Source organism: Haliaeetus albicilla, chromosome 23 (genome assembly GCF_947461875.1).
Source record: "Haliaeetus albicilla chromosome 23, bHalAlb1.1, whole genome shotgun sequence".
NCBI classification, from domain to species: domain Eukaryota; kingdom Metazoa; phylum Chordata; class Aves; order Accipitriformes; family Accipitridae; genus Haliaeetus; species Haliaeetus albicilla.
Window position 1 is genome coordinate 3,543,840 of NC_091505.1, and position 12,926 is coordinate 3,556,765.

The 12,926-nt window shown below is 36.1% G+C and overlaps 1 protein-coding gene across 3 annotated transcripts in view; it reads right to left on the reverse strand.

The window, feature by feature from the left end:
- Positions 1 to 12,926, reverse strand: part of ATRX (ATRX chromatin remodeler) — an 89,237-nt gene that overhangs the window by 40,205 nt on the left and 36,106 nt on the right. For all 3 annotated transcript variants that reach the window (XM_069810924.1, XM_069810922.1, XM_069810923.1), the window contains 7 exons: positions 8,081 to 8,211; positions 7,383 to 7,565; positions 5,586 to 5,679; positions 4,394 to 4,502; positions 2,332 to 2,511; positions 1,808 to 1,949; positions 480 to 589 (listed from right to left, as the gene is read on the reverse strand). In XM_069810924.1, coding sequence (XP_069667025.1) covers positions 480 to 589; positions 1,808 to 1,949; positions 2,332 to 2,511; positions 4,394 to 4,502; positions 5,586 to 5,679; positions 7,383 to 7,565; positions 8,081 to 8,211 — 949 coding nt within the window. The remainder of the gene's footprint in view (positions 1 to 479; positions 590 to 1,807; positions 1,950 to 2,331; positions 2,512 to 4,393; positions 4,503 to 5,585; positions 5,680 to 7,382; positions 7,566 to 8,080; positions 8,212 to 12,926) is intronic.

The window sequence follows — 12,926 nt, forward strand, 5'->3', positions numbered from 1 at the left end:
TAAATTGATAAACCACTGAGGAAAATAAACAGCTTAAGGAGCAACATATGAATGAGGAAGACAGTAAAAAACAAAACCTGCTTAAGATTATTAAACTGTCTTAGAAACATAGGTTCCTGAAGCATGTCTGTTACTGGCTGTATTTTCTTGTTCTGAGTTGTGAGGGAGCTACGTATCACTCACAATTAGCTATGACCTTTTCACATGAGTATCAATGATTACCTAATTTAAATTTAGGTATTTTAAAAGCAGAGAAAGCACGAGCGTGTATCAGAATTTTCACAGCTGTACACTATGAAACACAACTTCTTTCTCAAGACCTCTTTACAAAATGTTTTCCTCCAGCAACCCTCATCGAGTCACTGCCTAGGAAACAGTAAGTTTTACTATGTTCTGAAAGACATTAAAATGGACTTTTGCTGGATCAGCTTTTGGGAGCAAGCTACAGACCAGAAAACAAGATGACTTTTGTTTCTTACCTGTAACGTTTTCCCCAGACCCATACAGTGAGCAAGAATGCATCCAGAACCAGGAGATGTCTTTGTTTTTTTTACAGATTCACAACAGCAATCCCACATGAACTGAACACCTGAAGAAAATTATTTAAAATTTTCTTATTAAACATTCATTTTATTAAAGTTCACCTGATAAGAGATAGGTGTGATCACTGTAAGATCATTATAACTCTTAGAAAAGCAGTGCTCAGGATAATTATTGATTCATTTCTCTCCAATGGGTTGTATGTGGGACGATCTTTGTCTTAACTTAATTATATTCACAGTTTTCACTGAAGATGTGGCAACTGGGTTAGAAAATATTACTGTGCAGACTGCAGATGACTGCAATCTTGGGGATAGGAAGAAAAGAGGAGATAGAACGAAAAGTGGCAAGGAATTCATGAAAAGACTAAAATGATCTTGGTAAATTAGCAAAATTATCTGAAACCAACTAGAAGAAATTCTGCCAAGACAGATCAGATGTGAAGTTCTATGCTTGAAGAGGAAAAAAAAAATCAAGTAAGAACTGTGACAGCTGAGAAAGCAAAGGAAATATATGATACATAACAGAACACATTAACAACATGAGGGTCTGCTGGGTGATTTTTTTTGTTCTTTGCAATATTTACTGGGGAGTTGTATTCTACCATGCTATACTCAGCACAGATGAGGCTTCAACTTGACTGCTGTGCCTGGTTCAGGGCACCTCCCATTAAGAGTTGAAGCAAGTCCAGAAGTTTCTTACTAAAATGGAAAGGTTGTAGATTGTGAACTTTGAGGAAAATTTAAAGTAACAGAAAGAGCTGTGAAGAAAATTATGATTGGTTATTCTCCTTTTCTCCTTCTTCACTAGAAACAGAATAGGAAAGAAGCTGGCTCGATTTGCAGTCATGTCAGGTATCAGGAAAAAAAAATTCTGTTGAGAAAAACAGGAAAATACTGCAAGGTTTTTAAGTCTTCACTGAAAACTGTAAAAAGTGAATATACTAATTCCTCAATAGAATGGGTAAACATATATTTGATTCTGCCTCTGTGTGGAGAATTAGATAATTTTGAGGACCCTTCCAACTTTACATTTCTAAGGTTCTTTGCTTGTAAAACTGACTTATATATTGCTGATCTCATTTACTTTTGTTCAGATGTTCCAAAAAATAAAGCATTAAATCTGGCATTCTGGCATTTGCCTGCCAAGGAATTTTTCTTATTATTCTATTTCAGGCTGCATAAGGTGCTGTGCCCCAGTGGAGGGGGAAGAAAAAAAAAAAAAAAAAAAAAAAAAAAAGGTAAAATGTAAAACTCTCTTTCCTTACCATCTACTTGGTGTGGTTTCAGTCTGGTAACTATATTCCTGTGAACCTGAACTAACGGTTCTTTGGTTTCTTCATCTTCATCTAAAACCAGCTTAGTTGTAATGGGACATTTCAGAGGTGAAGCATCTTCTATCTCTATCACCTATAAGCAGAAACAGGGCATCACAGGAATACTCCACATGTGGATAATAGCAAGCATTTGACAGACACTAGCTTTAGCAAAATTGGAAGTAAGAGAAACCTTAAATTCTTTACTATGCATCACAACTTACTTTGGGAGAGTGCTTTTCCCCATGGAAAGTAAAGCAGTAGGCAATTGAAACAACTTTCTAAAGATCTCAGGAGTCTTAAATAAAACTTATCAGTGTTAACTAACAGGAAACTACAAATAAAAGTTGTGGCTTACAAGGCTATGTAAGTACTTTTAAAATTACTTATCAAATTAAATTGAGGTAGAACTATGTCATCTTAAACATCATCAACTACTCAACTTCCTAGCATTCTGCAAAGAAAACAGAACATACCTCTCTCAATTTCTCTCTCTCCCGTTCTCTTTCTGCTATACGTTTTCTTCTTTCTTCTTCTTCTTTAAGTGCATTTTGTGTTTCCGTTCTAAGCTTATCATCTTTAATAATTTTCCTTATTTTCTTCCTGCCTTTTCCAGGAGATTTTGAATCATCATTGTCCTCATCCTCAGAATTACTCTATTACAAATTAAATAAATCAAGTATTAGCAGGAAAATTATGGCACAGACCATCAAATCCTTTATTTTTAGACAAGCTCCCAAAAACTTTTATATACTCAGGTGGAGTTTAACTCGTAAGGAAAAAGATACTTTTTTTAGAAAACAAATTAGCCAACATGACTGTGCTGATTTTGGCTGGGATAGAGTTAATATTCTTCATAGTAGCTGGTATAGGCCTATGTTTTGGATTTGTGCTGAAAACAGTGTTGATAATGCAGAGATGTTGTAGTTATTGCTGAGCAGTGCTTACGCAGAGTCAAGCCCTTTTCTGCTTATCGCCCTGTTCCACCAGCAAGGAGACTGGGGGTGCACAAGGAGCTGGGAGGGGACACAGCCAGGACAGCTGACCCCAACTGATCAAAGGGATATTCCAGACCATACGATGCGATGCTCAGCATATAAAGCTGAGGGAAGGAGGAGGAAACGGGACATTCGGAGTGATAGCGTTTTGTCTTCCCATGTAACCGTTAGGTGTGATGGAGCCCTGCTTTTGGGGAGATGGCTGAATACCTGCCTGCCGATGGGAAGTAGGGAATGAATTCCTTGGTTTGCTTTGCTTTGCGGCTGTGCATGCAGCTTTTGCCTTACCTGTTAAACTGTCTTTATCTCAACCCACGAGTTTTCTCGCTTTTACTCTTCCAATTCTCTCCCCCATCCCACCAGCAGGCAAAGTGAGCGAGCGGCTGTGCGGTGCTTAGTTGCTGGCTAGGGTTAAACTATGACAGTCCTTTTTGGCACCCAACGTGGGGCTTGAAGAGTTCAAGATAACGACCGATTTGACTGGAATTTGCTAGATCGAATTTATAGCTGTTATTGCTGTTTAGCTATTAACTGACAGGCTCCTGTGCTTGCCTCACCATATATTAGAGTCTAGTGCTCATTAGTGGATGCTTTTTGCTTTTGCTGCTTGCTGTAGTTCTTATCATCTTACTCTGCTGTGCCTGGGAACATTTTGATAACAGCAATGCCGATACGCCTGGGCTGGCAGATGGCCAGGGTATCACTGCTGTTTCTGTGCCGCTGTACTGGACAGGATGGAACTCCAGTGTGAACTCGAGTCGAAGGCACTGTGACCTGTGGATGAGTCCACACGGGAGCAGGACACCCCGACGCATCGGCAGCCCTGGATAAGCCCATGCCACAGCAGGTACATCTCAAAGTGTCTGTGGCCGTAGTTATGTCTCTGCCACAGCAGGTATACCTTTGAAGGGACTGTGGCCCAAGCATAAGTCCCTGCCACAGCAGGTACACCTCGAAGCATCTGTGGCTGTGGATAAGCCTGTGCCGCAGCAGGTATACCCCTGAAGAGACTGTGGCACATAGATAAGGCTCCACTTGGAGCAGGTAGAACCCTAAGGGACTGCAGTCTGTGGATAAGTCCAAGCCAGAGCAGGGGCAAGGGGAGGAGTTCATTGCAATGTTAAACCCTATAATCTGGCCCAAAAGGACCGGGGTGGAGACTGTAATGGACCTATCTTTAAATTGTTGTAACCCATGATTTGAGTTGCATGTTGTAAGAATTACTATAGCAGGAGTCTGTTAGTCATGGACTAAATTAACTCAATGGGCATTTTGTGGACATTTTAAAGACATTTTATAGGGGTGGTCCATAGACTAAGGGAATGATCATCTGTGTATTGTATCAAATGATTGGAAGGAGGGTGGTGGTTAATGGTGGTGGTGGTTTTACAAATTTTAGCACTGAACTAACACTGAGAAAAGCTATAATTTTGTACCGTACTTTGTACAAAGCTGTTTGAGATACCCAAGTCCCTAAGCAGTTGGCAGAAGAGACAGGAACTCCTTTTCCCATTTATTAATTCAAAACACAATATAGCACCTTATTGTTGTTTTCACTTGAAGAATCCTCTTGAACCTTTATTCGTCTTCGTTTCTTTTTCTGTTTGTAACTCCGCTGGTTTTCTTCTGCCTCAGCTTTCTTGGCAGATCTAGGAAAAAAAAAAAAAGGCAGTATTACTGATTAACAGTAATAATTAATTGCCTCACTGAAAAACAATGATTAAAAAAAGTACATGAACTACACTGCTGATTAACAGAATATATACTCCTTTTGTGCAATCAGGGGTTTACTTCCAAATTCCTTCCTTTCCCTCAACTCACTGGACACACATAGCAACAGTCTATTCCAGACAACTCTGAAGAATTTCAGAATTGTTAAGTATTAGTTTTCTACTGCAATCCACCATTCCTCAATTGACACTGACATATTTGGCATAAAAATGCTCATTTTTTGTTAATCTTTTTTTCATACTGGCTCATCCAATTGCTGCGTACCAGACACTGTGATAAAAATTCAAAATTCTCACATTTGCTACGAAGTTAATTCACAGATATCAAATTATACACAAGTATGTCGTGGTTTAACCCCAGCCAGCAACTAAGCACCACACAGCCGCTCACTCACTCCCCCCCCCATCCAGTAGGATGGGGGAGAAAATCGGGAAAAGAAGTAAAACTCCTGGGTTGAGATAAGAACGGTTTAATAGAACAGAAAAGAAGAAACTAATAATGATAATGATAACACTAATAAAATGCCAACAGTAGTAATAAAAGGATTGAAATGTACAAATGATGCGCAGGGCAATTGCTCACCACCCGCCGACCGACACCCAGCCAGTCCCCGAGTGGCGAATCCCTGCCCCCCACTTCCCAGTTCCTAAACTAGATGGGACGTCCCATGGTATGGAATACACTGTTGGCCAGTTTGGGTCAGGTGCCCTGGCTGGGCATGAGAAGCTGAAAAATCCTTGACTATAGTCTAAACACTACTGAGCAACAACTGAAAACATCAGTGTTATCAACATTCTTCACATCCTGAACTCAAAATACAGCACCATACCAGCTACTAGGAAGACAGTTAACTCTATCCCAGCTGAAACCAGGACAAGTATCATCAAAGGTTGTTAAGGACTGGTCCAAAGTCATTAACTTTTACCATCTCACTGCCTAAACTGCACTATTAAAAACCAAAAACCAAACACAGGATAAGCATAGTTAAGTTTTATTTATACCTTGTTCTTGGTCGTTGGTCATCTTCAGATTCACTGACTTCTTCACTAACTGCAGATTCATGAAACTCGGAGTCATTTGAATCATCGCTGCTGACTTTAAAAACAAAGTATGATTTCAAGTTGAATATTATTGCAAAGTTAGCACCATTACACACCTTCTAATTATACAACAAACTGTTTAAGATCAACAAGCACTGTAAAAATTCATTTCAGACAGTATGGGACACATTAAACATACTAGTAAGAAGCAACAGGAATATAAGGAGCACAGAGTAGAAAAGCTTAACAGGTAAGCACTAGCTGCGTCCTAACAGATACCATATTATGCCAACAAGACTTGAGGTCTTTATGTATGAATATAACTAAGTATAGTTTACAAGCAAATGACAGAAAGCATTATACTAGAAAGCATCACATTTCAAAGACAGTGGGTGAGGAGGAGAGAACACAATGGGGAACAGTACACAACTTCAGAAAACAGAAGATGATTTTTAGTTAAACAGAAGCTTTTGTTTCAAATGTTTCAGATGTAGGTTTATAATCATACTTCACAATTCATGCAAACAACCCTTATGTACTAACAACATATGCAATTATATTACTGTATTTATGGCTTGAAGTTTCTTCAGGTAATGCCAGTTTAAAACTGACTCAAAAGACAATTAAAAATACACCTAAACTAGCAGCATTAGGTAATACTTCCATAACTACTTTTAGGAGCTATCACTGGCATTTATAGGTAATTAAGACCAGCATGCTATTTAGCACCTTTATAATTTCAGTTTGACCTTGAACACAGTGGAAAGCTTAACTGTTTTATGAAGAACAAGGCTTAAAACAAAGAATGGGGAAATGCAGTATTTAGCCCATAGGGCTAAGAACCGGTGAGCTGAAATAAAGTATAGCATTCTACTTGAGACTAGTGAACTTAAAAGACTTACACGACAGAATCCTGAGAATTAGCCTGGCTGAATCTTATTTGCACGTTGCCACTGTAATTTACAATTACTTTTCTTGAAAGAAATATTTTTGGTAGAGTTGTAATTCCATAAGGGAGGAAAAGCATGAATATACATTCAGATAAAAATGAGAGTTTTCATGAAAGAAAACGATAAACAAAGGCACTGCATCTTTTAGTCTGTGAAACACCGCAAAAGATGGCTAGCATTAGTGCAAAACTAAGAACAGGAAAGTACTGTGCACCCTTACTCCCACTGGCCACAAAACACTATCAACATCTACAGCGACCAACGTGGCAGTAAGCATTTATCTTTACTACCGCTCCCCTCCTCTGCTCAAAATGATTAAGTGCAAGGGGCTGACAGATTCTTTGTTCTTGCATGCAACAATGAAAAATCAAAGTCAAGCATCATTTCACAGTGCCATCTGGTGTTCAACTAAAGTTTGCAACATTTAAATACTAGGATGGAGAAATTTCTGATGCACAGGGCCTACTAACAGTCCAAGTTAAAGACAGAAATTATATAAGAGACAAGACTGATTTTCACAAATTAGACATATTGGGCTTGCCTCTGTTATTTAAGATTAATATTCTAAGAGTCAACAAGATTAATCCAATTCAGAGGACACATAAGTGGAGAGAGCTGCATTTGTATTCAACATTTTAAATAAAACTATTTACCAAACGCAGATAAGAAAATTCTAGATTTAATACACAAGGAAGTTTATACAGAGATTTTAAAATTACAGAATTTCAGATCTCCATTCTGACATGCTTTGGACTTCCTTTATAGAAGCAAGTACTTTTTGTGACAAAAAAATATTTTGATTACGTACCTTTCCTTCTATTTCTGCGCTTCCCTTCTTTTTTGTCTTTTGGTTTCACCTTTTTTTCTTCACCAGATTCTCCATCACTCACTGTCAGCTTGTGCCTCAGCAGTCTGTGTCTGTATCTAGGCTTCTTTGATTCTTCTTCTTCTTCTGAATCCGATTCAGAATTATCCTCCTTATCATTTTCTTCTGTCAGAGATAAGTCAGTACAACATGCACAGTGGTCATTTTTTTCTTACTTAAATTTGGCAAGAATTAAAATCTAAATTAATTTAGGCTAAATTCTGTGCTTTTCAGGAAAGTATGGGCAAAACCATACCACTGTTCCCTTAAATTTTAAGTATTTTACGCTGCCTGAACACTTGGCATGTCTGTTCCAATGACTGTATATGTTAGTCAAATCTCTCACATGTATTTGCATGTCTTACAGTTCTGGACAGATTATTCCTCACAAATCCTTAGGACTTCTGAATTGGTTACAAAAATCAGACTATTACTAACAAAAAAATACACTCACAGAAGAGTAAAAGAGATGATAATCCTCATGATCATGTATATCAGCATCTATTTGGCAACTACCTATCAATGACATTTTTTAATTGAAAACTGAAGAAACTTTAATAATTATAATTTTCCCAAGTGACCTTTGAAATTATGACAGGTGCTACAGCACCACTTTTTTCCAGATGCTTTTTGGTGCTCACCATCATCTCCTGTGTTTTCATTTTGCTTTCCAGTTTTCTTTTTTCCTTCATCCGATTCATCATCTGAAGATGCATCCTCATCAGAGGAAAGATTGGCTTTGATTTCTTCTAAAAGCATTTTCTTGGCAATTCTTTGAAGTAAAACAGAAAAAACTATTTATTCCATTGTTCAAGTAAATCTATGAACGATAAGTGTAATCCTATACCATTCAGAACTTCAAAAAAAAGGGGTTGAAAGCTGAACAAAAAAAAGACACATGATGAAAAGTCACTGTGGTAACAGAGTATATATCAGCAAAAATATGTTAGATGTAACATGTTAACTTGCTTTTAGAAAGCAAATTCATATAATGCTTTTTAAAGAAGTCTCATGCTTTACAGCAAGACTGGAGATAGCTATAAAATGTACAAACTTAAACATTTCATTTTATTCATGGTCTAGTTGGACAGACTCTTGTCACTTCTGGGATAGGCACCTATATGAATTCGAACTGTAATAAGAACGTGAAGATGCTGCAGACCAAATTCTAATACTCAAATTATTCCCCCCCCTAATGGTTATCATGCTTACTTGATTTAAATCAATGAGATTTATTTCCTGAGGCACTGAATCTACTTGACTAGTGTATATATAAACACTTACAGTTTTTAAAACAGTGTATCACTGAATGCATGTTTTAATCAAGGAGAAGATTACTGCAATATGCATTAACTCACAGGTTAAAAAAAAAAAAAAAAAAAAAAAAGAATTTATTACCCTGCCTCTACATAGTTTGCCTTCAGCTACATTACCATTCTAATTGCCTGAGCCCACCCTACTGCAAAAGAGATGCTGTAGTAATTGAAGTAACTCATGATGTCTCAAGACGAACTGATATCAAGTGCCTCAGGAAAAAAAACCCCACACTGAATCCCACATATCACTACCAGCACTTGCCTTATAGCAACTATAGCAAAAAAATACACGTATATATACACATACACACAAAAAAGTTTTATCAAACACTATAGGACCTGAAATTCAAAGAAAAATTATGATCTTATTTCCTGTTCCACAAGCTGTTTGCTCAGCTTCTCACAGTTTTAATTCAGCACAATAATGTTTTCAGCTAACATAGAAGAAGTTACTATGGAAAAATGATTTCTTTACATGCTGTTGCAACATAAAAAAAAAAATCTTACGTGAATCTCTCCAAGGCAAAATATAAAATGGTATGTCAAAAGCAGAGGAATAGTGGACTTATCTGAGAACTCGTACTTCCAGGGGAAAAAAAATCCTGAAAGAATGAAACCAGGCCTTCCCCATACAAATATCAGAAATACTATGGTTTTCATTCCATCCATCAATTTTAAATGAAAGACCTTTTTGCTACGTCAAATCTGGTCTGTCTTGCTTTTCAGGAGAATTAATGTATACTGTATGCACATAGTTCAGAATGGGAAAGCTTTTATACCAGTCAAAACAATAGGTCAAAAACCATGAAACTCAACCACAATCTAGGCTTTACTTGGAAATGGCAAAGGAACAGTGATCTCTTAAGTATAGCTTCTAACAGATTAGAAAATTAAATTGTTACTTTTATGTAGCACTATAAAATAGGTTTTAAAGAATCTGTATTTCATTTTTCAGCATGCAACGTGTCCCTAAAACAAAGAAACTTTTCAAAGGGAATCTTCCCAAGGCAACTTTCCTAACATTTCATACAGTATTTTCTATTTTTTGAGTGGTAGTATATTTTCCAAAAAGATTCTAATGCTAATATATATTCAGTTATTATTAAAAGATGGAAATAAAATGGTTTAGTAAACATCTAAGATTGCTCAGTGAGTGACAGACTATCCCTCAGCATCCAAAACACCCCCTCTGCCCCACCTTGAGAAATAGCTTGCAAAGAAATAGCTGATTAAAACTTTAAAATGCAGTACTCTTGGTAAGCTTTAATTCCATGTATATCACCAGATCACAGTGTGAACCCAATGAAAACTTACTAAAGTCCATAGATAAGTAACATCCTCTTCCAAATGATTTCTAGATTAGGTCCTTCCAGAGGATTTGGAAAGGGGGCTTAGGTTTTTTTGTTGTTTTTGTTTGTTTATTTGTTGTTTTAAAACCCACCACATCATGTGTAACAGCAACAGAAATTAATAGCTCCTTATATAAGAAATTAAGACTATATTTCTTCCATCTCTTAATGGTCAGAACTTTTTCTTCAAAATGCAACTGATTGGAATATCACAGGTTGGCTTCTCTTTAAAAGCTTTTAACATGAATTATTAACCTTGAATTCTACTCCAGGAAATAAAGACAGCAGCAGTTTGGCTACTTTTCTTATTTAAAAAATTTACAATATTATCAGCAAAGTTTTGCTTCAGAAGAGAAAAAGAAGTAGAAACACTAAAGAGAACTGCAAAATTTCAAAATTCAGTCCTGAAAGTACTGCCTAGTAATACTGCCTTTCACTTATTTTGGATTGTCCTCAACTGCATTAGCAAAATTAACACAAATTGTACATGGATAACAATACTTACCTTTCATACAAGTCACCTTTAAAAATTTACTTATATATTTGTAAACAAAGGTTAACCTTCATTCTTAACAGAAGAATACATACATTTTTATTTGTTCTTTTATGAAATATATTTTGGGGGGGGTGGGGAACAAATGTGGCATTCACCTAAAAATACCATGCACAAAATCTACTGTCCATAAACAGAAGATGCTGTTATTTTCCTACTAATCATCATCATAACCACCAATCAAATTGGGCAAACTTATTAGTTTCTAATTAGTTATAATAATATTGATTAGTAAGTTACTGCTTTTATACTCTGAGATAGAAAATTAGAGATATTTTTTTAGCTAGGATAAAGATTCAACCACTTTGAATCCAACTGAGATGGAACTGTTTGCTTAGTGAAAAAAGCTACATTCTCTTCAATGTGTTCTACTGGTATGGTGTTAAGACATTGCTGAGATGCTCAGAATTTAAAGATTCCTATTTTTAATGTAACTACATATCTGATAGGAATTAAAAGTGTAAGCAATATTAGAACCAAACAGATGAAGTCTTGTAAATGCATCTGACAAGCAACTGATGTAACAAATGGCTTATATGAATTAGAATAAATTGAGCACTGGACTCTTGAAACTGGTTTTAAATTAAATTATATGTGGCTCAAGATAATATATCACACTTCTATTTTAAGACACAAACCCATTTAAAGTGACCAGGTTTCTAAGCTAAGAAACTTAATATGCTAGCTTTAACATTTTAATATTTGCATTAATATCAAACTGCAAGTACCAAGAAAAACAAGCTATGATAGTGTGAAAACTCCCCCCGCTCACATTCTTCCAGAGAAACTCATGAAAATCAAAAGATATCGCAATATTTACGAGTCAAGGACACAAAAGATGTTCTTGGCCAACCAGATTTAACAGTTGAACACTGTAAACAAATATAATTGAGAAGCACAAAGAGCTGCATGACCTCCAGCACAGGACTTCAGGTAGCAATAAAAATAAAAAATGAATAAAAAAACCCCAAACAATCCCCCCTGCATTTCATTCATTTCTGCCACTGATCTGCTGTGACCTTGAGCATGCCACATTGCCTAGCCCCACTCCATCTTATCCAAACATATCATGAGATTTGTATAAAGGACATTTTCCCAATACATATTTATATAGTGCCTTACAGAATGGGACTGTAATCTCAACCAAGACATAAAACCAACTATAGAATAAAATAACAGTATGTATGTATCATTTTATATAAACCAGGATTTAAATATATTCCGCCTTTGGAAGAATGACACCAACAATATAGATTTATAAATAATGAATTGGTTACTATGTATTTTTTAACTTATGCTAAAAGAAAACATTTTTAAAATGAGATAGGCAAACTGGAAGTTACCCAGGAGTTGCTCAGTCATAGTATAGGACTACTTTAAATTATCCTTCAGACATTTCAGCAAAATTGGATTAGTAGGTGCAGCCTCTCGTGATGTGGACTTAACTCCAAATGATAATTTGCACCATTCTGGTTCGTGAATTTCAGAGTGCCAATACGACGGACGCATTTACAGATTGTCAAAAATCTTGGTGAGACAATGCTACCACTCTACAAATAATTCTTCTTCTTAAAAAGTCATAATTTTAAACATTAATTATCATGACATATTATTACCAATTAGATTGTATCAACTCACACGTAGTGTTCATAAATACCTACTAACTATATATAGAAATAAGGTTGCCCAAAACAAGCTGGGGGTGGGGGAGGATTGGGGGAATGGGGAGGAGATTTTAAGGTGGCTAATAAAAGCCACCATTCTTTCAGCTAGAGCACTACTGAATTAAATGGGCCTTTTGTATATTACTAAGAAATTTAGAACCATTTAAAATATATTTTAAGTGAATTCAAATGAATATTTGAATGAAATGTCATACATGTCTAAAAAAAAAAAAAAAAAAAGTGAAAACTGCCAAACACCTTGTTCTAAATACTGTACTGTCTTTGTTGAAACAGTCCGATTTTCAAGCTATCAGAGTTTTATTAAATTAAATGCTTGGACAAGAAAAACGTTTTACAAAAATTTATTGCAACCATCAAATACTTAAAGGCATTCTGCATTAAATACACTATTAACTTCTTAATAAACAAAACTACTGCAAACATATTAAACAGTACCATTTAAAAGATCAGAAGGACCAGTAATAGATAATTACACAACATAAGATGAAAGCATACAGCACTGTATGTCATATTATGACCCACTTGGATATTGCATTTTGGCAAAGATGATTTCAAGACTATTAATATTCATGTCATGCACATCC